Source organism: Arvicola amphibius, chromosome 8 (assembly GCF_903992535.2).
Source record: "Arvicola amphibius chromosome 8, mArvAmp1.2, whole genome shotgun sequence".
Taxonomy (NCBI): Eukaryota; Metazoa; Chordata; class Mammalia; order Rodentia; family Cricetidae; genus Arvicola; species Arvicola amphibius.
The window spans coordinates 66,268,324-66,296,215 of record NC_052054.1 but is presented as its reverse complement, the minus strand read 5'-3'; the positions used below and the strand labels follow the sequence as shown (position 1 = coordinate 66,296,215).

At 50.2% G+C, this 27,892-nt stretch overlaps 1 protein-coding gene across 1 annotated transcript; it reads right to left on the bottom strand.

Annotated features, from left to right (window-relative positions):
* Positions 1–1,836: 1,836 nt before the first annotated feature.
* Eps8l1 (EPS8 like 1) lies at positions 1,837–17,288 on the bottom strand. The gene is made up of 20 exons (XM_038340031.1): positions 17,273–17,288; positions 16,618–16,671; positions 12,827–12,867; positions 12,304–12,362; positions 11,092–11,253; positions 10,702–10,851; positions 10,275–10,357; positions 9,686–9,950; positions 9,133–9,259; positions 8,850–8,938; positions 8,673–8,747; positions 8,416–8,564; positions 6,768–6,909; positions 6,631–6,659; positions 3,582–3,711; positions 3,353–3,484; positions 3,070–3,178; positions 2,750–2,924; positions 2,298–2,430; positions 1,837–2,191 (listed from the first exon to the last, which is right to left on the bottom strand). The coding sequence occupies exons 2-20, from the start codon at positions 16,632–16,634 to the stop codon at positions 2,105–2,107; spliced, it is 2,154 nt and encodes a 717-aa protein (XP_038195959.1). The 5' UTR covers positions 16,635–16,671; positions 17,273–17,288; the 3' UTR covers positions 1,837–2,104.
* Between the last annotated feature and the right edge of the window lie 10,604 nt (positions 17,289–27,892).

Here is a 27,892-nt window from a genome sequence, read left to right as displayed (position 1 = left end):
GTGAACAGCTCCATCCACCAGCCAGTGCACTGTAGGAGGGAGGTAGCCAATGTGGCTTTCGGCTATAGTGCTGAGGAGAAGGCAGAAGGGGGAGAGGGCAGTGTGTTTGTGTGTGTGTGTGTGTGTGTGTGTGGTGTATGTTTTCTGATATGGACTGTATATGTGGTGTGTGGTGTATATTGTGTGTGTATGTGCGTGTTGGTTATATGGTGTATGTGCATGTGGTTTGTCAGGCACGTGTGGTATATGTGTATTTGGTGTGTATGTGTGTGGTATTTATGATAGTAATCAAAAGTAGGCTCCATGACAAGCTGCACAGATACTAGAAGGGGGCAGAGTAAGCCATGTATCTGAAGAAAGCATGTTTGCATGCTGAGAACCACATGTGCAGCGTGCGGTATAGTAGGCCTGGCATGCTCTGGTGCCCAAGGAAACTTGTGACTGAAGGGAGGTAGCAGAGGGTAGCAGAGGTGATGACTCTGTACAGGATCATGGCTCTGCTAAGAACGTGAGCTCTGGGGTGGGGGTTCCGACTTGAGCTGTAACAGCTTCCCCTAGCTGGCTGTAGCCTGGAGGAGAGTGGACAAAGTGATCCACAAAGGGTGAAAGCCGGGATGAAAAGGTTCAGATTCAGACCACAGAGAGCCACAGGCACCTGATGGTCCAGCAAGCCAGCTGGTTCCTGCCAGCATTTCAGCCTGCAGCCTGGAATTCAATGTAGTTTGGGCAACTGCTTGCATTTTGGTTTCTCTATTAGAAAAGAGGGTGGCAGCAGGGTACCTGTCAATAATCCCAGCATCCAGAAAACTGAAACAGGAGGATCGAGAACTTGGGGCTATATACAGAGTGCCTTCAACAAAACCAATCAACCGACTAACCAACCAACCCTGACATAAGAAATGGCATCCCAGGCAATGATCAGACTCCATAGGGCCAGGATGTCCCTGGCAGAGCCAACAACAGCATGAACCAATGCCTGGAGTCCTGAAGAGAGAGGAAGGGTGCCTTGAGCCCAGAGGGGTCATAAGCCATCAGCTGTCATGCTGGAGTTAGGGTTTCTTCCATGTACCAGGAGAATAGACAGGGAAGGCATATTGGAGATCTGCAGTGGCTCATGTTCCAGAAGAAAAGGGGCCTAGGGAACTTGTCAGCCTAAGGCGGCCTCTTTTGGGTCGGATCTGAGATGCGCCACCTAGTGGCCCAGGTATGGACTAACTGCGCAGGGACTAGAAGCCGAATGCACTCTTGGAAGTGTGTTTCAAAGATGCAGGGAAAAGAAAGGTCTTAGAGATAACTAGCCCGGATGAGAAAACCGGCCCTTATCATCCACTTGTACAAGCTGGACAAGTTGCAGGGCTTGGCAGGGAGAAAATTCTTGACGGGGCGGGAAGACCCACGAGCCTGTGCCATGCCCAGGGAGCATCTAGATCTCCATGGCTAGAGCCTTAGAGGCTGGGCAGAGGTGTCCACAGTGTGACTAGGTGAGCTGACCTAGGATGATGAAGGCTGCCCCCAACCCCCAGACACAGTAAGTGCAAAAAGCCTGTAGCTGAAAGGGGCTGGGCCGAAATGCAGAGTAGGTGGAGACATGAGGCATTTGAAAGAAAAACCCCAGGCTTCAAAAGCCAGGTGAAAGAACTGAGAACAGCAAGGAGCCAGGGAAGGGTTTTGAACACGAAAAGATTGTAGGTGGGGCTAATGCGAGGATAGACTGGAGTCTCCAGTACTATGGAGAAAAAACGTGGGGGCATTCTCAGATTCCTGGCTCCTTGGTAGCCGGCAAGAGATGGCGACAGCAGGTGACATGGCCTAAAAAGGAGGCTGTTTATAGCACATCACAACTCACAGGGCCCTCTGCGCCTTTTGGGCGTGCCTCTCTGGTAGTGTCTCTCTGCTCCGCCCCATTGCCCATTCCCACCGGTCGGGGGTTCCAGTCAGCACAGTTAGTGCAGTCTGCCCGCCAGGGTAGCGGGGGAGACCAGGGTGGGCGATTCTTCAGGACTTCTATTGCCACTGGTGATGGGGAGGAGTTTGGCGACTGTTGTCCTAGGGGGCGCTGGGAACCCCGCCATTTCATTACGTTTTGTGAACGAGCCAGGAAGGATCAAATAACTTCTGTTTTGGCCTCGCCTTCCACTTTTTTCTTTTGCTTCTCCATCACGGCCTCCAGCTCTGACACTTTTTCTCTGTCCTGGAGGGCGGGGTAGAAATCAAGATCCGAGTATGTGAATCCTGGGCGATTCCCCCCACCCCCTCCGCCCCTGCCTCCCACCGTCTGGCCCGAAGGATTCACTCACCTCCAGCAGCGCGCGCTGCACGGTGACTTGGCTGTACACTCGAGCCCCTTCCTCGGGACACACCGCCCGCAACTCTTCCTTTTGCAGTGAGAAGAGCTGTGCACCGGTCAGCACGCCGAGAGCGTCCACAGTCCTGAGCAAGGTAGTATGGGCCTTCACAGTTCAGCTCAGCTTCCTCAGTCCCACCAATCATGTCACACCCACCTAGCTGCTTGTCCGATCAAAGTTCTCAAACAAGGAAAGGTTTTCAGGCTTTGGAGATTGGGGACTTTAGAAAGGGGATGGGACTTCCCTGTGGTCTCCTTTTGGAGCCTGCCATCGGGCTTTGGGCGTTGCTACTTGGGCCTGCCCCTGCACCATAGTTTCACGTCCCCACCCTTGGGCCAATCGGAACCTCGACTTTCAGTTAAGGTATCCCTCTCTGCAGATTAGTCCCGGGGAGCCCCACTCACCCAGAGCTAAAACCCTTGGTCTGCAGCCAGGCACGGACCACCGAGGCCTCAGAGCTCGGGCTGAGCTGGGGCTCCGGGGCGCGAGGTCCCAGGGCTACCCGGCTGGGACCCGAACGGCCCTGCGCCAGGCGCGCCTGCAGCTCCTCATTGACACTGAGCATCTGGGAGAATTTCTCTGCAGGAGGGAAACCGTGAAGGGAGGAAGTGCGCACTCAGGGTTCTGGGGTGAGAGGGTTGGGAGCCTCTAGCATGCCCAGGGTGGAGCCTGATAGATACGCGAAGACAAGGATCTCTTCCCAGAGTGACGCTCTAGCACTCACCCTTCTCGCTGGGGTCCAAATTGTTGAGACTGTCGCAACTGTCCCGGTGGGGCCGCACCTGAGCAGGGACTGGAGCTGGTGCGGGTGGGGGAGGAGGAGTACTAGTTTCCTTGAAGGGAATGAAGAGAGAGAGGGATGAGGCTTCCAGCCCCTTCTGAATAAACATCTGAACACTCCCCTTTCCAAGCAGTACCCTTCACATCTGATTTTTTTCTGCCTTCATCCTCAGTACCCAGGATCTTGCCCCATTTCTCCACAAAGAAACAAGAATGTGTGAACTTACTAGGTTTCCTGCAGGACTTTGGCTGCGGTGCACCTGAGGTCCAGGGTGGAGTGTCAGGATGTTATAGGGTACATAGCCCTCCTGTCCCTGATGATCTCGAACCTTCCACCACTTGCGCTTGTCATCCAGGACCTAGGTGGAATATAAGAAAATTCATGGCCCGGTTCTATGCCTAGGACTGACCAATTGAACTGACCAATTTCAGGGTCTCAGGCCCCACACTGCTAACCTCCAACACATCTCGGTGCTTGACAGACAGTTCGCTGCTATTTCGGGCCTGGAAGTCATAATTACACAGAACCCACTTTCTGGCTCTTTCTTCTAGCTGGGACTCAGCTTCCAGTTCTGGGTCTTGATGACTGGGAAGAATGAAATTGGTAGGAGATAAGGAGATAGCCAGCCCTCCTGGTCTGGACTATAAGGTGCTGGTGTGAGGTGGGGTTAGAGCCAAGCAGGGGTCAGAGCAGAGGTCCAGGTTAATATGTTAATATAGACTTGACATTGGAGTCACAGCCTGAATGTAGTTAGCTCATTTCCTTGCCTGGCACCATGCAGTAAACTACAGCTGAGTATGATTACTATTTAATTCATTATGCGGTGCTGGGGGTTGAACCCAGGGCTTGCATGCTAGAGAAGTGCTTTACTTGTGAGCTACATCCCCAGTTTCTCACTTGCATCTCTGTTCTTAATTTTGCATGTGTTGTTTTTAATTAAACTTTTTTATTTTTTAATATTTATTTAGTATGTATACAGTGTTCTGTCTGAATTCTTGCCTGCAGGTCAGAAGAGGGCACCAGATCTCATTATAGATGGTTGTGAGCCACCATGTGGTTGCGAGCCACCATGTGGTTGCTGGGAATTGGACTCAGGACCTCTGAGACATCTCTCCAGACCCTTGCTTGCATTTTACCAGTGAAAATGGTGAGACTCAGCTAGAAACAGCAGATCTGTGCCGATCAATCACTAGGATAATGAGCAGGGCACAAACAAGAGCTAACCCTCATGCTTATATAGCAATGCCTGCCGATCTCCATTCAGATTTCATTCTTCTGTAGTTCCGTGAATTACGTTTTGCTTGGTTTTTTTTCCTTCTCCTGAGATCGCACTATTATCCCCACTTCAACGTTTTTTTGTGGTAGAGGGGATTGAACCCAGTGCCTTGTGCATGCTAGGCTGGCACTGTCCACTGAACTATATCCCAGCCCCTCAGAGGTAGATTGTCGGCAAGCACTTTTCCTCTGAGCCACACCCAAGTCCTTCAGTAGTAGATACTAGGAAAGGCTCTACAGGGGATTCACGGTCACAGCCCTTCACTGGTTGGATTCTACCATTAAGCCATAAGCCCAACCCTCACTACTGGGTTCACAGGCAGTCTTTCTACTGCTGAGCTATACCCATAACCCTTTACAGATGGATTCTCGGAAAATGCCTGTCACTGAGCTACAGCCCACTCCTCTATGTTGTTTTATATGTATGGCTTGTTTTGTTTTTTGAGACAAGGTTTCTTTGTAGCTTTGGAGTCTGTCTTGGAAATCGCTCTGTAGACCAGGCTGGCCTCGAACTCACAGAGATCCACCCGCCTCTGCCTCTGCCTCTTCAGTGCTAGGATTAAAGGCACGTGCTACCACTGCCTGGCATATATGGATGTGTTGTCTGCATGTAAGTCTGTGCACAACTTGTGTGCCTGGTGCCTGCAGAGACCAGAAGGAGTTACAGATGGTTGTGAGCTACTGTATGGGTGCTTGGAATTGAGCCTGCAGGTCCTCTGGAAGAGCAGCCAGTGATCTTGACCACTGAATCATTTCTCCAGTCCCTCCCAGATCGCTTTCTATTTTATTTATTCTTTATTTTGAGGCAAGGCCTTGTTGCTTTGCTCAGGCTGGCCTTTGAAGCTTACTCTGTGGTTCAGGTAGGCCTTGAACTTTTGATCCTCCTGCTTTGTGCTTCTGAGTAGCTGGGATTACAGGCCTGCATCATCAGAATATGGCCATTATTTCTCTTTTTATAGGGAGGGAACTGAGGCATAGTGTGGTAATGGCCACCACACGAGAGAAAGGTGTGACTGAGCTGGCCCCAGGCTGCCCCTGTCAGGGTCACTCTGAACTGTGCTGCATGCAGCCTGAGTTGAATTCAAGGTGAGCCACAGCATTGAGCTCTTTGCAAACCCCTTACAGCACCAGAGACTCCTCACTCTCCAGGCAAAGAAGTTACAGCCAGAGAAGGTGAGTAAAAAGCTGGAGGCGCTGAGCCCAAGACTCGGAAGCAGGCACACAGAGGCGAGGGTCTTGCAGCACCAGGCAGCCTGGGGATGGTTGGCTCTGGCCCCCCCCAAGCAAGACAGACCTCATCCCGGATCAGGCCTACCTGTACAAGGGAGAAGGGGACTCTTCAGGGCCTCGGCACCCCATGTGTGGGACTGACAGCTCCCAGTATGCCGTCCCTGCTGAAACCCTCTGCTGGGGCTCTCACCTAGACCCCCATTTGTCTCTTCCAGTTCTATAATTTTGTACTCAACCCACATCCACTTCCTTCACTCCTGACCCCTATTTGCCAAAGGACCTTAGAGTTGTGACCCTGTCCATTACTTCCTCCCCTGGACCTACAGCCCCCAGCTTCCACCGTTTGGCAGAACTATAAATTTAGGGCCCTAGTTCTTTCCTTCCCAGGGAAGTAGGCAGGAGTCCAAGTCTTGGCCTTCAATTTCCTCTGCGCCTTTTAGCCCTGCAAGCGTTCCAGTTTGCGCCCAGTAGGTGTTACTCCTTAAAGCCTTAGGAAGTCAGAAGCCCCACCCTGTTAGTGGCCAGAAATGCCAGCACTTTCTAAGTTTCCTTAGACATGTATCCAACTTCTTGGAAGTCCTAACCTTGCTTTTAGGTCTCCATCTTTTCTCTAACAACTAGTGCTCTGGAGATTTCCCAGGTCCTAGGACACCTTTTCAGTCTTTTGAGGACACTGGGGTCCTAGCCCTTAGACACACCCACTTCCAGCACCTTACTCTCTTAGCTTTAAGAATCTAAGCCTCCATTCCCTTTTCCCTTGGACCCAGAACTCTGGGCTCCTCCCCCCTCCCTCCTGGCTCCTACCCCCACCCTAACCCCAGCCCCGCCTCCTCACCACCTCACCCACCTGCAAAGAGCCGGGAAGACAGAGGGGAAAAAAAAAAAAAAGAAAAAAAAAAGACAAGAAAAAAGAAGGGGAGAGTCGGAGTCAGCGCCGGGGTGACCCCGGGACTCAGTCCTCCCAATCCCACCCCTGGCCGCCCTGCAGCGGACACTCACCCATTGACAGCGATCTGAGGGGCGCTTTGCTGTGGGAAGTAAGAGAGCGTGGGGTCAGGCAGGCTGGACCTCAGATTTCCTGCTCACCCTTGTTGTGAAAGGGGAAACTTAGTGCTTCCCTGGCAGCTCTGTCTCACCTGCCTGCGCCGCTTCTCGTGTTGTAGCTGTTTTTCCACTGGGTCCTCCCAGGCGCGGCCCTGAGGGTCAGTGGCTGGAGGTTCCCAGCCGCTGTAGAATTCGGGACTGTATGGAGATCCTTCTTCCGGGGGCAGCTCCACCCTGTGGCCAGAGACGTGGCCAAAGGTTAGGCCAGACTAAGCAAGGGGCATTAGTTCACAAATTTCTCTCTTCCTGTAAGCCTTGCTCTATTTTTAAGATTCTAAACTCCATCTTTCTTTGTCTGCTTCCACCGTCGAAGCCCCACTTAGGACATTATCTTTCTTTCTTTCTTTGTATTTTTTTTTTTTTTAAAGAAAACCAACTTTTTCCCCCTAAGATTTTATTTCTTATGTATACAGTGTTCTACCTGCATGTACACCTGCTGCCAGAAGAGGGCACCAGATCTCATTATAGATGGTTGTGAGCCACCTTGTGGTTACTAGGAATTGAACTCAGGACCTCTGGAAGAGCAGCCATTGCTCTTACGCTCTGAGCCATCTGTCCAGCCAGGGACATTATATTTCCTTGTTAAAAAATTTGGAAAAAAGTATGTGTATGCTGGTTTGCTTGCATGTACATAAGTGTGAATCCCGTGTGTGCCTGGTGCCCATGGAAGGCAGAAGAAGACATCAGATTCTCTGGAACTGGAGCTACAGACAGCTGTAAGCCACCATGTGGGTGCTGGGAATTGAACCTAGATTCTTCGGAAGAGCAGTTTGTTCTCTTAAGCACCCATCAATTATAGTCCTAAACTCGCTGATTCCACTCTCCTACCTCCTCCAGCCTCTGAGGCCAAAATCATTTCCTATTTGGGGGGTGGGTGGGTGGAGGATTGGGACAGTCTTGATAGACAGCCCTAGCTAGCCCGGAGCCAGCTATTTAGACTAGTCTGGCCTTGACTTGCAGATAGTCTCCTGATTCTATTTCCTAAGTGTTTGATTACATGAAACATTTATGTATTTGCTTATTACTGTAAGTGTGTGGACGTGGGTAAGCACATGTGAAAACCAGAGGACAATTCTGTGGAGGCGATTCTCTTTGTCCACATTTAGATAATAAGTTTGGGGATAAAACTGCAGAAGCTCACACCTCCAGCACTGCCGTTTTTTGTGACAGGGTCTCAAGCTTGGTTTCTGGTGGAGGGCAACCTTAAACTTCTGATCCTCCAACACTTCCCAAATACTGGGATTACAGATGTGTGGTACCAAGCCAAGCGTCTAGCTACTTTCTAAATACTTGTATCAATCCTCCTTTCCCTTTGACCCACTCCTGGTCTCTCCAGGTCTCCAACTCTGCTTCTGCCTTTAAGCCTCCAAGCCCAGATTCCCTCCCACCTCTGAACCTATAGGACACATCTTCCACACACTCAATGTTTCCATGTAGCTGGGTCCCACTCACATAAGTACACCTCCTTGCCTTGTAGTCCACCTCTAAATTCTCTAAGACCCCATCTTTTGCTTCAATCAGACTGGTTAGAGCTTAAACCTTTCCTTCACACTAATCTCAAGCCTTTTTTCCAATTGGATCCTGGCATTTACCCTAAATCCCACTCCCTCCTCAATTTATTTAGCAATATCCTGCCCGCCAAGTATAGTCTTGCCTCTATACTCTGCTCTCCCCTCTCACCCTGGGCGGGTCCAGGAGTCCCCCAAAGAAGTCCACAGTGCATTTTCGCGAGGGGTCACATTGTCGCGGAGCAGCGCCACAGCCTCCAAGGTCAGGTGCGGTCGTCTCACACGGCTCGCGAACTCAGGGCCACCTGACGTGTTCACAATCTACCAGGCCAACAGGAGGGAGCATGCCAACACGACATTCTTGAAGTCTAACCCCGATCCTTCCAAAACGGGGAGAGGGAGCCCCCGAGGGCTGGGAATGAATCTCACCATCTGCAGAGGTCCGAACAGAAAGTGCAACAGCTCTGGAGAGGAGGGGTTGGCGATGTTGCCCCGCAGTCGGGCCTGGATGGAAGGAGGTCATTTAATGTTAGTGCACAGATGACGGATGGGTCAGAATCGTAGGGCCCTCACCCCATCGATGCCCAGCAATGGATGCGTCCTTACCAGCAGACTGAAGGCATATTTAATTTTCTGAATCACGTCGGTGTATTCAGCCTCGGTGGGTGGCTTGGCCCGCAGCGTCAGCAGGCCCTCTGTGGGTGGGGAGCACGTGAGGTGGAGGGGACAACCAGACAGCATTAGATAGATAATAGTTCCCAAGGAATAAGCACCCAAACGGATGGCCTTAGGAGGTCAGACCTGGATGGTGGTAGGAGACCCCAGGGGGAGAGGATATTTGGGCATCATCTAGCAAGGTATGGCTCCGTTAGTCATAAATGCCCCTTACCTCCTGCAGCTCGGCGTCGTGTCCTGCGGCCGCGCTCGCGGTGCTCCAAAACCCGGGCAGCCTCTGCTGACTTTTGTAGTCTGGATACGAAGCTCTCCACGTCGTCGAACACGTGGTTCAGGATATCCTGCCACACGCAAGAGGAGCAAGAATCTCAGTCTCAATGCTAGTCTAGGTCTAGGCCTTCCAATCTGAGCTCCTGACACACCTCTTTCGTCAGGCCACGCCTATAACTGGGGCAGTGGGTGGTCTATACCCAAAGTCTTCAGTGACAGGCCTAGAACTAAGCCCTACCCCGGAGCTCAGCACCTAGGCAGCTGTCACACCTAGAAGAGCCACGTTCCTGAATCTCGCACCTTAGCCTCGGGCTTTCTTTTTTTTTTTTTTTTATGTTCATACAGCTTTATTCATAATAGTCAGAAACTGGAAAATACCTAGATATCCCTCACAACCTAGATGTCCCTCAACAGAGTAATGGATGAAGCCTCGGGCTTTCTTGATCGTCGCGGGACTCGTTTTCCGCCCCAACCTGGTGCCTCTCATGCATGCTCACCACGTCCCGCTCTGCTTGCAGACCGGCCAGCTCAGGACCCCGCGGGCCCAGGTCCGGGGAGGTCGGGATAGTGTTGCTCGAGGTAGTGCCAGCTGGGCCGGGTCTCCCCGCTTCCCCCGTCTCTGGAATTGGCTCCACTTGGGGTCGCCCACGGCCAGTGGACGGTTCCACTGCGCTGATCACCGCGCGGACTGATGGACGACGCTGTAAGGGCGGGGTCTCCGCGGCGGGAGAGGCGCCACGTTGGAGCTCCTCCTGCGTTGCCCTGCTTAGTGAGAAGGGGGAAACTGAGGCTGGGCCAACCAATGGTAGAGAGAAACGTGGTCAAACGTGGGCCGGGCGTTTTATAGTGAGGACTTGGATATGCAGATGGAGAAACCACAGACCAAGACAGGTTTAAGTATCGAGAAGTGGGGAGGGGTCACCTTGTCTGGGAGGTACAGGTCAAACCTGACTAAGCCTAACTTGTGACCACATTCAACACTCCAGGTTATTCATATCAAGCCCATTTCTTAATTGAGGAGAATTAGACCTCTAGACGGGAAAATGTTTTCCAGAGCGTTCTGCATCTTTGCCTTCTCCTCCTCACCTGAGCGCTGCCGCCCTGCGTTCTCCGCGTCCAGAGCGGTAGTTCTGCAGAGCCCCTTGGATGTCCTCCCGGATGAGCTCCGCCTGTCAATCATACTTTTAGATCTCCCCTCTTGCGCCCCACCCACTGTCTGCCCAGACCTCTCTCCTGTTGTTAGCGCCCTGCCGTCTTGGACGGACACCACGGACCCTCATCTTGGTTCTATCTGATCCCCAGACCATCTTCCCAGGTTTTTCTCAAGGCCTCAGAGTATCTCAGCCTTTCGCCTGCATCTTCTTCCCATCATTGTGTTCAGTCTTGGTTCAGAGTTCAACCTGTCCTCAGAATTCCCTCCCAGACTCGCTTTCCTAGGCCCCGCCCCCAAACAAGAAAGCGCCGCCTCTGACTCCTCTCCAAAAGAAAGCCTCATGGAGTCACGTCCACTCACCCCGAGGAGCAGGCCTTGGAAGAAATGGACATCTGGTTGTGCACGCTCTGGCTCTTGGCACACCAGGAGTAGCAGCGAGCGGCTCCTGCCGCGGGGTATCACCGTATCGCAGCGTACGATGGCGTCAAGTGGATATGACTCTAGTTCCTCCTGCAGGATGGGACCGAAAGGTAAACGGAAGTATAGACTCCTGATACTTCTTCAGCGGTGCCCAGGAGCTGGGACAAGACAACTTCAAGAGTTTAGGGTCCTAGAAATAACACCCTGTTTAATAGGTGAGGTTGCAAAAGACAGCTTGCCAAAGTTCCGAGGGGAAGACCACCAAGGAGCCAAGATTCACAGTCATATCCCAGCCCCCGTTGCTCTTTCTACCCACGTGTCCCCTGACACCTTGGAGACCGGGTCAAGCAGAGCGACATGGCCAGGTGACACTCTCAGTAGCATCTCCTGTGCCCAGACGCGTCCCTGGCTGTCCATGACAGCCAGCTTCCTGGAAGCATCTTCCACCGTGTGCACACCATCCTCCTCCCCCAAGCAGAAGGTGACCAGGTGCTGGAAGGAGACAAAGAACGCAGTGAGTCCCAGGCAATGGCAGCCTGGTGCTGGGTGGGTTAAGCGCCTCTGGAGGTGACTTCAAGTTCAAACCACACTTCTCCCAGAATCCCTTCCCTCAGAGCCTTGAGTCCAGACCTTAGTCCTCCTCCCAGAGAACCAGCCCAGGCTCCAGCCCTCTTCCTTAAGACCCAGAAAACATCAAAAAACAAAACAAACCAACAAAACAAGCCCGGTGGTGGCGGCGGCACATGCCTTTAATCCCAGCACTTGGGAGGCAGAGGCAGGTGGATATAGGTGAGTTCAAAGCCAACCTGGTCTACAGAACTGGTTCCAGGACAGCTAGGACTGTTACACAGAGAAACCTTGTTTCAGAAACAAAACAAAACACCCAACAAAATAACGCCCCCCCCCCCAAGAAAAGAAAAAAAAAACCAAAATCAACCCAAACAACCAAACAAAAAACGAAAACAAAAAACAGCCTCTGAGCTACCAGAGCTCCTTCAGTGGCCAGCACTGAGTAGACCTCTATTTCGGCCATCTTCTCACCAAGACTAGAGGCCCCTCAAGGGAAGGGAATAATAAGGATCTAACTCCCTTAAGTGCTTCCTCTGCTCTGTATTACAGTATTCCACACCCTCTTGTGGGGCCTCTCAAAACTGCCATACAGAACCGTTTTGGCTGATTTGTCCCTACATCCAGCACTGGGGACAGCTCAGAGGAAGATTAGATGGAACTGATTCAGTCCCAGGTAATAAGGAGGGACATCCAGAGGGAGAGACCGCTCTCTCTTTCTCGGTCGTTGGTTTTCCGAGACAAGGTTTCTCTATATATCAGTCCTGGTTCTCCTTGAACTTGCTTTGCAGACCAGGCTAACCTCGAACCCTGAGATCCGCCTGCCTCTGCCACCCATGTACTGGGATTAAAGGCATATGCCGGCACCATTGGGCCCTAGAGTCCTTTCTGCTTGATGGACCATCTGTTTTCTAAAGCCCTGTCTCTTTGGGCCCACTTATGCCCAAGAGATTTCTTAGGAAAACACAGACTCACATTGACATGATACTGGGACACGTCGGCCATAACCACAGTGGAGTAACGTTTCCTCTGCTCTAAGGGCAGGGAGGGGAAAGTACATCCAGGAGTCAGACTTCAGCCTTGTCCCTTAGATCCAGACCCCAGCCCTCCTCCCTCAGACCCAGGAGTCCAGACCCCAGCCCTCCTCCCTCAGACCCAGGAGTCCAGACCCCAGCCCTCCTCCCTCAGACCCAGGAGCACAGACCCCAGCCCTCCTCCCTCAGAGCAGTTTATCCCCAGCCTCCTCCCTCAGATCCAGGAGTCCATGCCCCAACCTCCTCCCTCAGACCCAGGATTCCATGCCCCAGCCCTCCTCCCTCAGATCCAGGAGTGCAGACCCCAGCCTCCTCCCTCAGACCCAGGATTCCATGCCCCAGCCCTCCTCCCTCAGACCCAGGAGCACAGACCCCAGCCCTCCTCCCTCAGACTCAAGACTATAGATTGTATTCTCTCTTTCCCCAAGACCTCCATTCTTGGTCTTTTTCACACTCAAGCTCACCATAGATAGACTTGGCACTTGGTTTGGGTGCAGCTTCAGGCCTGGTGAAGAAAAAGTAAGGGCTTAGAGCAATGGTTCTCAACCTTCCTAATGCTGTGACCCTTAAATGTAGCTCCTCGTGTTGTGCTGACCTCCAACCATAGAATTATTTTCGTTGTTACTTCATAACTGTAATTTTGCTACTGGTATAAATCGCAATGTAAGTGTCTGATATACAGGATATCTGATCGATATATGATCCCCATGAAGAGTCAGGGGTCTTGATTCACAGGTTGAGAGGAACCATGGGGGTGGTGATAGATTCTGCAGGAATGCCAGGCTAAGGGTGAGCCATGAAAAGTTTGATCAGGTGAGAACAGGGCAACAAAGGCGTTTAAAAAGATGGTATGATGTGATAATGTGTAGGGGCAGAGACTGCTATGTTACATAGACCTGGGTTCAAATATTCCGTTTGTCTGCCTGACTGCCTGCCTCTGCCTCTCTTCCTGAGATGGGGTCTCCCTATGTATCTCTCTCTCTCCTTCTCTATTAAAAATGCTTTTGCCTTTTTGAGGTAGGGTCTTGAAATCACTGTGTAGCTGAGGATGGTCTTGAACTTCAGTTCTTACTGCCTGTACTCCCAAATGTGCTGGGAATATAGGCACACACTACAATATCCAGCTCTGGGTTCAAATTCATGGGGCAGGTGGGGCTAGAGAGTTGGCTCAGTGGTTAAGAGAATTTGTTGCCTTTCTAGAAGATCCTGGTTTGGTTCTGGGCAGCCAGGCCTGTAATTCCAGCTTCAGGGGAACACACACACACACACACACACACACACACACACACACACACAGAGAGAGAGAGAGAGAGAGAGAGAGAGAGAGACGTATGGACAGACAGACAGACAGACACAGAAAGACACACATACACACAGAGAGAGAGAGAGACAGATAGAGAGAAAGACAGATATATACAATAAGACAGATTGATGTGGGAGATGATGTATGCTGTGAATATGTTTTATTGTCATTGGTTAATAAAGAAGCCGCTTTTGGCCAATGGCTTAACAGAGTAAAGCCAGGCTGAAAGAGATATATAGAGAGAATAGGTGGAGCCAGGGAGATGACATATAGCTGCCCTCAGGAGACAGACTCATTGGAACCTTGTCGGTAAGCCAACAGCCATGTGGTGATACACAGATTAATAGAAATGGGCTAATTTAAGATATAAGAGTTAGCCAGAAATACACTTAAGTTATTGGCCAAACAGAATTGCAAATAATATAGCTTCTGTGTAATTATTTCTGTTCTGGGCAGCTGGGAACGAACACGCAGCCTCCTCCAACAACAGACAGATGGCTAATCTTGGTTGTCACCTTGACTACATCTGGAATTAACTTAAATCCAAGGTGCTGGGCACTACTGTGAGGGATTTTCTCAGTTGGATCATCTGAGGTGGGAGACCCATCCTAACCCAGGATCACACCTATGGCAGAAGCCCCCACGAAAGGACGTGGAAGTAGGAAACTCCTGCTTTTTCCTGCTTTCCCTCACTCTCTCTGGCAGGTTCATATATCCTGTTGCCGAGGCATTCCTTCACTGATACTAGAACACACTTCTTCAGGATTCTAATGCAGAGAGAAAACCAACAGCTTTCTAGGAATTCACGGGGACTTCAGCCCCAGACCGGGACTGCTCACACATCCAGTTTGGGAAACTGAACAATGACTGGATTCCTGGCCTTTCTGTCATGAGACAGTCATTGTTGGGCTACCCAGATCACAGTATGTAAGCTACTTCAGTAAGTCGTGTGTATGTGTGTGTGTGTGGTGTATGTGTTGTGAGTGTGTGTTTGTGTGTATGTTTGGTGAGTGTGTTCATTCTACCAGTTCTGTTCCTGTAGGGAACACCGACTAATATAGAAGGGCAGAGTCTGGTGTGATTAGGGCACATTCATCATTCCAGCATTCAGGAGACAGAGATGGGAGGATTTCTGTAAGTTTGAGGCCTGCCTGAGCCACATGGTGAGACCCTGTCTCTGATAAAGAAGAGCCGGCCCCTGTAAACAAAACAACACCAAAAGAACCCAAATAAACAGACAGACAAACAAACAACACAAACAAATAAGACCTCAGGGCTGGAGAGATGGTTGAGCAGTTGAGAACACACTCTTGCCAGGCAGTGCTAGAATACACCTTGGGAGTAAGAGGCCATCCTGGTCTACAGAGCAAGTTTCAGTACAGCCAGGCTAAACAGAGATGCCCTGTTTGAAAAACAAACAAACAAACAAACAAACAGAACAAGCTCTTCCAGAGGACCCAAGTTCAGTTCCCAGCACCCACATCAGGCAGCTCACAACTGCCTGCAACTCCAGCTCTAGGAGATGCAGCGCCCTCTTCTGACCTCTGCAGGCACCACACTCGTGTGCACAGATGCATACAGGCAGACAGACAGACACACATAAATAAAAATAAAAGTAAACGTACAAAGAAAACCTCGACAAGACCCTGGTAAGGGGACTTAACCTTTCCAGCCTCAGTTTCCCTTCCCGTAACATAGTACAGCATCTACCTGGTGTGGCTGTTGAACAAATACGACCTGATAGGTGATGTATTCTTCAGTCTCGATAAGAATTATTATTATTCTGATTATGATGATGCCCAGTGGTTAGCATACAATAGTTCTCAATAAATGAGAATTGATGCAATGATTTTCAGTAGCTGGAGTGGGCATGGAATTATCTCCTTTCCCTTCCACCACGGTTCAGATCTTCCCAGGCAAGCTATTCCCTGTCTCTTCCTGTCCTCAGTCTCCTCTTAAAATTACTGCTTGCAATAATTTTTTTTGTGTGTGAGACTCAGTCACATGTAGCCCGGGCTGGCTCCAAAGCTGAGGATGATTTTGAACTCCTGATTCTTCTGCCTTTATATCATAAGTACTGGGAATATAGACATAATCCTCCATGACTGGTTAATTTATTTAGCTGTGTTTTGAAACAGAATCTCACTATGTAGCCCTAGCTGGCTTGGAACTTGCTATATAGACCAGACTAGCCGTGAACTTGCAGAAATCGGCCTGCCTCTGTCCTTTGAATGCTGGGATTAATGTTGTGCCCACGCCTTGTTAATGTGGTGGTGTGGATTAGAGCCCCCCCCCCCCAGTATTTCATACATGCTAGGCAAGCACTCTCCTAGCTGAGCCATATCCCCACTCCCTGTAATTTCTTAAATCCCCATTTCTACCAGAATAATAGCAGGTCAGAGCTAGACAATCACATCTAGTTAGACCCTTGCCTTTCATCCTGATCCTGCTTGGGGCATGTGGCTACATTTGAGGACCTCTGATCTGGAGAGCTCACTGTTTAGTTTCTTCCACTCTTTGTCTTCCTGTACAACCCCCCCACCCGCCCCAACCAGGAGATCTGAGTCTTCATCATCCTCACGCCTTTCTAGCAGAGGGTCGATATTTAATACTAAGATAAGGACAGGAGCGGCGGCAGTTCCTAAAGGCGGGAGTGTCTGCCGTGGGAAGGGCTGGCTGAGTCCTGTCGTGCGTGCCTGATTCTATCAACTCTCGAAATGTGTCCTCAATTCCCATTTATCGAGAAGAGGGGGTGGGTTCCAGGAGGTGACATGCCTCTGCCAGAGCCACACCATGGCAGAGTATGCATATTTACAAATGAACCCCTTCTGTCTGTGCCTAGCCACAGGCTGGGCAGGGAGGGGAACATTCCTCCTGAGTGTCTAGAGCCTAGGTTGTAGAAACAGGATTTGCAGGTGTGGGGGAAGGGTGGAGGGGCAGGGGGGCACTTACCCCGTGGTGGTGCTCATGGTGGCAGGATGAGTGTTCTGTCCACCTGGAGGTGCCCTGAGAGCCAGCAAAGATGTGAGTGACTGACTCGGCTCAGTGACGTGACCCTGACTCAGCCCTCCTCCCTCAGACCAAGTCGTCCAGGCCCAGCCTGGCTGCTTTAGACCCAGGAGTCAAGACGTCACCATTTCCCCCCACCTAGGGGGCCAGCCCCCAGCCCTCTTTCCTTAGATCCAGGAGTCTAGGCTCTAACCCTCCTCCTTTAGACCCTTAAGTCCAGATCTCAGCTCTCCTTTCTTACACCCAGACTTCCAAGCTCCAGCCTTTTTTCCTCAGATCCAGGGGGCCAGGGAGAACATTATCCCTCAGATACAAGAGTTGAGACCCCAGGTCTCCTTGTTCAGACCCAGGGATTCAGGGAGGACCTCATATCTCAGATCCAAGAATTTAGATTCCAACCCTCCTTGCTCAGACCTAGGGGCCCGGAGGTACCTTATCCCTCATATCTGAGAGTCTAGACCTCAGCTCCCCTCCCTCAGACCCAGGGGTCCAGGCTCTAGCTCGCCTCCCTCACATCCAGATATCCAGCCCCCAGCTCTCTCCTCCCTCACACCGGGGTTGGTCTGGCCTGGCCGCTCCAGTGCTCAGGCTTCCTCACCTGCCCGCTGGTTCTGTCTGACTCTCAGTCTTCAGCTCGCCCTCCCTTGTATTCTAGACTCCTCCTCTGCCTCCTCCCAGGCCTTGTGGCTCCTGCATACCTGAGCGCTCACCTGGCACTGCTGGCCTGAGGTGGCTCAGAGGCGGGGTTGGCACACAGTCTCAAGTGCGGGGGCTGGGCTGGCTGCAGGGGATCCCGGAAATTATGTGTGTCCGCTGTAACAACAGAATAACAACAGCAATTTGCTGTCACACTTGTTCGCACATCTGAGCTAAAAGCTCCTCCTTAAATATATCTTTGAGTCCTCCTTGGCGCTGGGGGTGGGGTAGAGGTTGGATTTCCTATTGACTGACTAGTAAGGAAGCTAAGGCGTGGAGTGGTTGAGCCACTTGTTCGTACAGCTAGGTCACTAAGAGTGTGTGTGTGGGGGGGGGGGAGGAGATCAAACACTGACTGTGTCTCTAGGGCCACCATGTGTCCTGGCTCCCAGGACACACAGCCTCCTCTGCCCTGGCTTCAGACTCTACCTACCCTCTTCCATCTTCCTTGGAAAATTTTCCTCAGTCATCCCTATGGAGCTGAGGGAGAAGACTTGTCTCATGTGAACCTTTAACACAGTTCCTCATGTTGTGGTGACCCCCAGCCATAAAATTATTTTGTTGCTACTTTGTAACTGTGATTTTGCCACCGCTATGAATCATAAAGTAAATATCTGATGTCATGACCCACACGTTGAGAACCACTGACAAGGCTGGATGTGGTGGCTAACTCCTGTAGCACCAGCTTGGAGGCTGAGGCAGGAGGACTGTGTTGAGTTTGAGGTCAGCCTAGGCTATATAGTAAGTTCAAGGCCAGGTCCGGCTATAGTGTCAGACCCTGTCTGGGGATGCCATCCCGTCAGTACAGTGCTTGCCTAGCACACATGAAGGCCCGGGTCAGTCTCCAGCATCACATAAAGCGAGCACAGATACACACGTGTGACCCAGCACATAGAAGGTGGAGGCAGGAGGACCATGAGTTCAAGGGCATCCTCAGATACACAGTGAGTCTGAAGCTAGCCTGGTCTACAGTGGGCTCAAACAACAGTGGTAACAACAAATTCTAGACCTAAACTAACAGCCCAGACTCCCCGGTACGTCCCTGGAATGGGCACAGACACCTTTCTTTCTCAGGTATCTTGTTCCACGGTCCTCAGTGACTAAGCTGTACACATCATGTCCTCCCCAAACCCATGATGAGTGTGTGTCTTTACCGAGATGAGGAAACTGAGGAGCAGTATATTCAGGTATCAGGCTAAACAGTATTTGTAAGAGCCACGTTGTGGAATCAGCTTAGGTGCCTAGAATGGCTGAATGGGATAAGGAAAATGTGGTAGACATATACAAAGAAGAAATGGCGTCATGTCATTTGTGAGAAAATCAGTGGAACTGGAGAGCACCACGTTAAGTAAAAATGTCGGCTGTGCACTGCGTGTGTGTGAGTGTGTGTGTGCACGTGATGGTGTATGTGTGAAGGTCAGAGAATAACTTGTGCAGTCCGTTCTCTCCTTCCACTGTGGAGGTGGCTTTTGGGGGCTGATATCAAATCATCAGGCTCTATGGCAAGCATCTTTGCTCACTGTGCCATCTCTCCTGCCCATGATAAGCAGGAAGACCCTTGTGTATGCTGGTTGCCAGTTAGTGGATGGAATGTCAGATTTGAAGCCTGTAAAACCCAGAATGCAGATGAGGAGGCAACTCCTTGCCTCTCCCCTCCTCCACTCTGTGGTTTCCATCTGGTCTTATTCACCCACTATTGTTTCTTTCCCGGACCATGGAGGAGCCTAACAAGTCTCTCCCTGCTGTGTCCTTGGTCCCCGCAGTGTCGCCTCAATTCAGGGACCCTGAAGGACCCTAGATCCACATTTGGTTCCTGGATTCTTCTTTGATAAAAGCTGGCATCTTTCAGACCTGACCTTACTTCTTACTCCTCTGAGTTTGAACAGAGAATTTCTTTCCCTGTTCCTTGAACTCCAAATCTCAACCTATCACCAAATCTAACCCTGGGTCTGAGGGAGGAGGGCTGGGCTGGACTCCTGGTCTGAGGGAGGAGGCTGGGGCTGACTCTTGGTCTGAGGGAGGAGGGCTGGGGCTGACTCCTGAGTCTGAGGGAGGAGGGCTGGGCTGGACTCCTGGTCTGAGGGAGGAGGCTGGGGCTGACTCTTGGTCTGAGGGAGGAGGGCTGGGGCTGACTCCTGAGTCTGAGGGAGGAGGGCTGGGCTGGACTCCTGGTCTGAGGGAGGAGGGCTGGGGCCTGGACTCCTGGGTCTGAGGGAGGAGGGCTGGGGTTGGACTCCTGGGTCTGAGGGAGGAGGGCTGGGGCTGACTCCTGGGTCTGAGGGAGGAGGGCTGGGGCTGGACTCCTGGGTCTGAGGGAGGAGGACTAGGCCAGGACTCCTGTGTCTGAGGGAGGAGGGCTGGGGTTGGACTCCTGGGTCTGAGGGAGGAGGCTGAGCCTTGCTTCTCTTTCAAGAGCTGCAGAGGAATCCACCCACTGTCACACCCTCCAGTCCTCCTGCCCACCACTACTCCTGGTTGTATGTAGTCCAGACAACACTGAAACCTGACCCTCCACCCTTATTCCAGAGCAAAGAGCTCTTCCTTTTTTCCCCTCCCTTGCTCTAAACTGTAGCTTTGGCTCCCAAAGTCAAGCGAGGCTCCCACCCCTAGCAAACCTGAGTCAGACAGCCCCTGGTGGAGGCTGCGAATGTCTCCCTGGACAGCTCACCCGAGGAATCCCTCCCTGAAGAAGCCTTTCCACCTAGTGCCTGCTCATCCAGCCATGGAGGGCCTCCAGCGGAGCTGATCATCACCCTCTCAGTCTTGGCTCAGTGAACACCTTGGTTCACTGTAGTCCAGGAGGTGGAATTTTCCTCGTTCACATAGGGCCTTGGTGTGCTGTTGATCACCCTTGACACTTTCATTCATATATATATGTATATATATATATATTCATATATATATTATATAAACATATATAAAATTGAGCTCTACATTTTTCTCTGCTCCCCCTCCTTGCCTCTCCCCTCCCCTTCAATCCTCTCTTAAGGTCCCCATGCTCCCAATTTACTCAGGAGAGCTTGTCTTTTTCTACTTCCCATGTAGATTAGATCTATGTAAGTCTCTCTTAGGGTCCTCATTGTTGTCTAGGTTCTCTGGGATTGTAGTTTGTAGGCTGGTTTTCTTTGCTTTATGTTTAAAAACCACTTATGAGTGAGTAGATGTGATAATTGTCTTTCTGGGTCTGGGTTACCTCACTCAAAATGATGTTTTCTAACCCCATCCATTTGCCTGCAAATTTCAAGATGTCATTTTTTTCTGCTGTGTAGTACTCCATTGTGTAAATGTACCACATTTCCCTTATCCATTCTTCAGTGACCCTTGACACTTTTATCATCTCTAACCTCTCCACTCCCACCTCAGACCTCTCACATGAGTTCCTGCCATAGGAGAAAGATCAAGTTTCTAGGTAAGGGGAGCTAGGGCTGGCTACCAGGGTGGGGGAGTCATGAAACAGGAGCTGCTTATCAGAGGACTATGTCTGCCTGAATACAAGAGAACTTGTTCATTCCGTGCACAGCAACCGGCTAGCCATAGGCCTGTAATTCTGAGGCTGAGGCAGGAGAATTGAAAATTCAAGGTCTGCCAAGGGCCTGGACAACTTAGTAAAGCTTGTCTTAAGATAAAAGGTCAAAGGGCAGAGCGTGATGCAAAGGGACAGGGAAAGAATGGGATCAAATTCATGATGTGAAAAAGATATAGAATAAATAAATTTTATTAATAAAATAAAAAAGATAAAAGTAAATGCGTTCTAAGGAGCATGACTTAGCAGAAGAGTGCCTGCCTAGAATCCCCCAGTGAGGGGCTGGGAAGTGGTTAGTTGGTAGAGTCTGCTGGGGGTGGCTGGGCTATATTTTCTCTCTTTTTAAAGATTTAGTTATAATTACTTTAATCATGTGTAAGTATTTGTGTCTCTATGTGAGTGTGTACAGTCACCCAAGAAGGCAAAAGGCATTAGAGTTCCCAGGATCTGGAGTTACAGGTGATTGTGAGCCACCCAATGTGGATGTAGGAATTGAACTCTGGTCCTTGGGAAGAGCTTTTACATGTTCTTAACCTCTGAGCCATCTTTCCAGCTCCTGGGTTCTATTCTAATTACCACATAAACATAAGGGCCCTGATTTCTAATGTTTGCCTTACCCTTTCCCTCAATAGGAAACTCTTATTGAGGAAATGCACCCCATCGATATACATAGTCTTAGTTTGTGGTGTGTGTATGAGTGTAGGTGACAGAGGCATTGTGTCCTGTCCCTGGAGAAAGTAGTTAATGTATCCGTGAGGGGCTGTGAATATGAGGGAACCAGAAGTCTTTTCTGGTCAACTGAATGGCTCTCTGTTCTGGTTTCCTTCTGTTGTATGACAACCCCCTAAAGCAGCTTAGGGGAGGAAGGATTTATTTTAGCTTACAGGTTTCTATCATTTGTCCTTCTATGAGGGAAGTCATGACGGGAACTTGAAGTCAGGCCTGCTGTGGGCATGGCCTAGAATCCCTCAGTGAGGGGCTGACGGTGTGGCTCAGTGGTACAAACCCACAAACAGACACACAGACAAACATAATTTTAAAAGAATCTTGGAGAAAAAGACAAACCCAAACATTTTAAAATATTTTTATTTACTTAGTATGTGTGTGTCCCTGCACGAATGCCACACACACATGCACATGGCAGTTAGACAGCAGCTTGTGGCAGTGAGTTCTGTCCTTGCATCATGTGGGTTCCTTAGATTGAACTCTGGCCATCAGTCAGGCTTGGTGGAGACTCCTTCACATGCTGAGGTGTCTCATAGCCCTCAGAGGAGCTTATGGGAACAGAACTTCAAATTGAGGCAGTGCTTGGTGGCCTTTGTCTGATATCCCAGCACCAGGGAGGTTGAGGCAGGGAGGTTTAATGCCACACATTAAAGGCTAGTCTGAGATACTCAGAGAGCCCCTGTCTCAAAACAGAAAACAACAGCAACAACAAGACAGGGACTAGGATGTAGCTAGGATGGCAGATTTCTTGCCTAGCATTCGTGAAGACCCAGGTTTATTCCCCAGCACTGTATAAGCCAGGCATTGTGGGCACACCTATAACCACAGAACTCAGGAGGTGGGGATAAAAGGATAAAAAATATAAGGTCATCCTTGGCTTCACATCCAAAGCTGAAGCCAGCCTGGACTACATGAGATCAGTAAAGGTACTTGCTACCAAGCCTGTTGACATGAGTCTAGTCCTCAGAACTCTCACAGTGGAAGGGAACAACTGACTCCTGAAAACTGTCCTTTGACCTCCACACAGATGTAGTGGTACACATAATTAATAAATTAATTGAACTGGTGAGATGTCTCAGTGGGTCAAGGTACTTGCAACAAACCTGACAACTTGAATTAGACCTCTAGAATCCATGGCAGAAGACGAGAACCCACTTCTGAAAGTGGTGCTCTGACCTTCACACAGGCAGCATGCCACACCCACGTGCACACACAATGTACACACACATACACACACTCTAAAACAACAATGACCTGATCCACATGCACACACAATGCTCTCACACACACATATACACACACACACTTTAAAACAATGACAATCTGGTCCATATGCACACACAAAGCTTTCTCTCTCTCTCTCTCTCTCTCTCTCTCTCTCTCTCTCTCTCACACACACACACACACACACACACACACACACACACACACAAAACAACAACAACAACAACCTGGTAAGAAACAATCATGGCTATAGTCAACTAAAAAACTAAGACCCAAACCAAAGACATGATGATCCTCCCTTCACAGTGAGGGAAACAAGCTTTCAGGGCTTGTGTGAGCAGAGCCTCCAGGCCCAGCTGTTGCTCTAGGGTGGAGAGGGAAGGCTTCCCAGGGTGGTGCCTGAGTATTGACCTGGATTTTGAGGAATGTGCAGAGGATTTTGAGCTGGGGAAGGAAGGCCCTAAGGAGGCTGGTGGATGAAATCGGTAGAGCTTTGGCCATGGCTGGGAGAGATGAGCAGGGTGCTGCCGCTGTGAAGGTGGTCACTCTCCGGACAGCTGTGACTGGGGCTCAAGCGGATTTGGCCCCTGTGTCTGGGGATGTAGCTCAATGATAGAGCGATTGCTTGGAATCCACCAGCTGGGGGATGGGGATGTGGTTCAGGGATAAAACACTTGCCTGGAATCTAACAGTGAGGGGCTGGAGACATGTTGCTGTGGTTTGAACATCTGCTTAGAATCCACCAGTGAGGGGATGAGGCCATGGCTCAGCTGTAGGGAGCCTGCCTAATGCATGGAAGGCTCTGAGTTCTATTGCTAGTACTAAAAAAGGAATGACTTATGTCTCTGGTTCATGTTACCACTAAAGGCCACATGGATGTCTGTGGTCTGTGCTGACACCTGAAGCCATGTTGATGTTCTTGGGCCATGCCGCTGAGGAGGCCATGTTGGTGTCCATGGTCCATGTTGCACTGGAGGTCATGCTGATGTCTGTGGTGCAGCAATGGCCATGACGGTGTCTGAAGTCTGTACTTCCACGGGAGACCATACGGAGGTCTGTGGTCTGTTCTGCCACCGATGGCCATGACGGTGTCTGTGGTCTGTTCTGCCACGGGAAACCATACTGGAGTCTGTGGTCTGTGTTTTCACCAGAAATTATGTGGAAGTTCATGGTCCATGCTGCCACTGACTATCAAGAGCGAGGAAGCTCCTTTTCAGTGGTATCCATGACTACAGACTCAAAGTTGAGAATGAAAAACATAGAAGGCTTTTATGACAACACTCCCCTGACCTGACCTAACACCGCAAAAGAAACAGTCTAGACAGCAAAGAACCATTGAAGCGAACTCTTGTTTTGTTTTGGAGACAGGCTTTTTCTGTGTAACAGCCCTAGCTGTCCTGGAACTAGCTCTTGTAGACCAGGCTGGCCTCAAAAACTCACAGAGATCTGCCTGCCTCTGCCTGTTGAGTGCTGGGATTAAAGAGAACTTGTAAACATCGTGATATGGATGCCCAAGTGCAGCTTTTCACAGTGGTTGGTTTCTGGCGGGGGTGGGGAAAGACTCAGTTTTCTTTAAGGAACAGGCCATTGGGAGCTTGACTATGATCCAGTGAATATATGGGCAACACAATTTGGACTTGTGGGTTTTGTTTTTGTTTTTACTTTTTCCCCCTTCTTCCTTTTTCAGGGGAAGGCTACAAGGGTAGGAGAGAGGACCTGGGAGGACTGGGAAGAGAGTGTGATTGGGATGCATTATGTGAAATTCCCAAATAATCAGTAAACATATTGTGTTGGAAGAAAAAAAATGTTCAGAAAAAATTTCATTTACGCATACAACATATTTTTATTTTTTTAGATAAATTCTTACTATGTTGCTCTGGCTGTCCTGGCACTCACACATGGGTCACCACCACCATTCTTGGCTGTAGTTTGATCTTATCTATCCCTGCTCCCTCCTCCAACTCTGCCCAGGACCCACCAATCTGTCACATTCTTGACATCAAGTCTTCTTATTTTAGTATTACCATAGCCCCTTGAGTCCAGAAGTGCTCACCCCGTGCACATGTTGTGGGGCCTTTTGTTGAAGCCAGGCAACCCTGGTGATGGTACAAGGAGACAGAGGCCGGTGTTTCAGTGCAAGCTCAAGGCCGGGCTGGCCTGACAACACAGTGAGTTCCAGGCCAGTCTGGGCCACAGAGTGAGCCAGGGGTGGTGGCTGGGTCCCTCATTAAGCTTAGAGACAAGTAGGATTCCCCCAGAGTTAGTTCCTGCTAGGAGCAGCCTGAGATGGGGGAGGGAGCAACACCTTGGATGCTTGACTGGTGCTTGGTGGCTCTCCAGAACCGGCCTGGCTGGCAGAGGGAGGTGGAGGAGCAGGTTGGTGGCAGGGACTGTTTGTTATTTGGGAGGGACAGAAGGTGAGGCCGCCTTAGCAGTCCCTGACTGAAACTGGAAGAGTTGCCCTTCTGAGGAGGCTGGTGGCAGTGGGGATGGCCAGACCCCAGTGTGGGTGTAGGTTGGAGCAAGTGTGAGGTTTTCTTTTCAAGATCCTGACTTTCAGTTTCTTCCTCTCTAAAATGGGTGTGATTTCTAGTACCTGTCTCCACAGCGGCTAGGAGGGCCTCCCTGCATGACTGATAAGACAGACCAACTGCTTGGGTCATGGTTAAGTAAGTGCGGGCCAGTTGATGACGGAAAAACTGGACAGAGGAATGAACAAACAGTTCAGTAACCAAGGTGGCTTGAAGGGACACGAGCAAGAAGGCTCTGTGAACAGGCAGTTCTGCATTCCAGTAGCTGCTTTAATGGCTCCAGCCTCAGTTTCCCCTCCTGCTCTAAGATCCTTCCCTCCTCTCCCTTCCCCCTTCTCCTCTGTTCCTCCTCCCTTCCTTCTTTTCTTTCATTTTTGGGAGACAGAGTCTCTAGCCCAGATTGACCTCAAATTTGCTGTGTAGCTGAGAATGATATTGAACTTCTGATCTTCCTGCCTCTACCTCCAGAGTCCTTGGGTTATGGGTGTGCTGCCTGACTGGCTTTTGTAGTGCCGGGAATCACACCTAAGACCTCTACATGCAGGGCAGGTACTTTACAATGCTGGCCTCTTGATCTGAACTTCTCTTAAAAACTTTTTTAAACTTTTATTTATTTATTTTATTTTATGTACATTGATGATTTGCCATGGGTGTTGAGCCCCATGGAACTGGAATAACAGACAGTTGTAAGCTGCCATGTGGATGCTGGGAATTGAACCTGGGTCCTCTAGAAGAGCAGTCAGTGACCTTAATCACTCACACATCTCTTCAGATCCCTCCTAAAAACTTTTGAAATTAATTCTTTGATAATATTATACACACTTTGATCATATTTACCCCCACCCTTCCCTACCTGCCCACCTTTGTGCCCTCCCTTCCCCCTATCTATCAAGTCGAGTCGATGCACCAAGCATCCTTGGGGTGTGGTCTTCCACTGGGACATGGGGCTGACTCTTCCTCTCACTGTCTATCGGTTGCCAATGGTTCCCTCTGGGCCTGGGACTGCACACCCATCTCCCCTCTCTGGGATCTGGTCTGTCTTGAACTTGCTCAGGTTTTGTGCACTCGGTCATAACCACTGTGCGTTCATTTGTGCAGCTGCTCTACTGTGTCCAGAAGACACTGTTTCCTGTGGTCACCCACAGATTCTGAGCCTTATATTCTCTCCACCGCTCTTCCACAATGATGTCTGAGTCTTAGGAGGTGGTAGCGTGACGTCGTGACGAAGATGTCCAGGTGAGGCTTCAACACTTTGTAATCTCTCTCTCTCTCTGTCTCTGTCTGTCTCTCTCTCTGTCTCTCTGTCTCTGTCTGTCTCTCTCTCTGTCTCTCTGTCTCTCTGTCTGTCTGTCTCTGTCTCTGTCTCTGTCTCTGTCTCTCTCTCTCTCTTTCTCCTGAGACAGGGTTTAATGGAACCAGTCCTGGAACTCACTCTGTAGACCAGGCTGACCTTGAACTCATAGAGATCCACCTGCCTCTGCCTCCCAAGTGCAGGGATTAAAGGTATGCACCACCACTGCCTGGCCATTTTGTAATCTCATGCCCTTCGCACCTTGACCAGTTGTGAGTCTGCATTAATCCCCCCCCCCCCCCCTGCAAATAGGAGCTTCTGTGATGAAAGTTGAGAGATGCGTTCTGCAGCTCCATATTTGCTCTGGACTTTTCATAAGTTCCTTCAAGATTGTTCCCTCACTAAATGTTTATTAAGCATTTATTCTTTTCCAGGTATTGTGGTATGTTCCACGGATAGAGATACGAACAAAATAGCCCAGAGTGGCTCTCCTGGAGTTCCATGCTGGTAGAAGGCACAGCACCCGGACATTCTGAAGGCTCCAGATTTTATCTTGCTACTCAGAATGACACAATCTGAAACTTACAAAGTGTTCATTTCTAGAAGTTTCCATTCAATAGCTTGAGCCGTGGTTGATCTTGTGTATCTGAAACCGTGGAAAGCAAGACCGTGGGTAAGGAATAGACTACTGCAGAGTTTCCACCTTGGAACTCAAGATGGCTGTTTCAACTGCTGTCATCAATGCTGTCTCCCAGCCAGGAGGAAGGAAGAAGTGGGTGGGGACTGCTACTATGCCAGCTCTGGGACCATGAGCAAGGGGTGAAAGAATGGGTGCTTAAGGACAGCTAGACACGTGGGAGGGACCTGACGCTGGTGCTGCCCCACTGTCTTTCCTCAGTCCATAGTCTGCATCTGAGACAGAGAACAACAGCAACAGTGAAACCACACACACACACACACACACACACACATACACACACACACACCACACAACATACCCCCCGCACCACACCCCCCCACACCACACCCCCCATACCACACACACATAAGCCCACATCTCACACACACACACACACACCACATGCATATACATACCATACATACCACATACACATCACTTACACACACATACACACACCACATACACCACACACACACACACACACACACAGCAAGCAAACACAACTCCCTGTTGACTGAGGTTTCTGTCCCGCCTGGTCCTACAGT

What these genes read in the sequence shown, in the direction of transcription:
- Eps8l1 (XM_038340031.1), bottom strand. An exon ending in ACGACGCCGAGCTGCAGGAG is followed by an intron (nt 8,939 to 9,132) that starts GTAAGGGGCATT and finishes CCCCACCCACAG; the next exon opens with AGGGCCTGCTGACGCTGCGG. An exon ending in AAAGTCCTGCAGGAAACCTA is followed by an intron (nt 3,179 to 3,352) that starts GTAAGTTCACAC and finishes ATTCCCTTCAAG; the next exon opens with GAAACTAGTACTCCTCCTCC.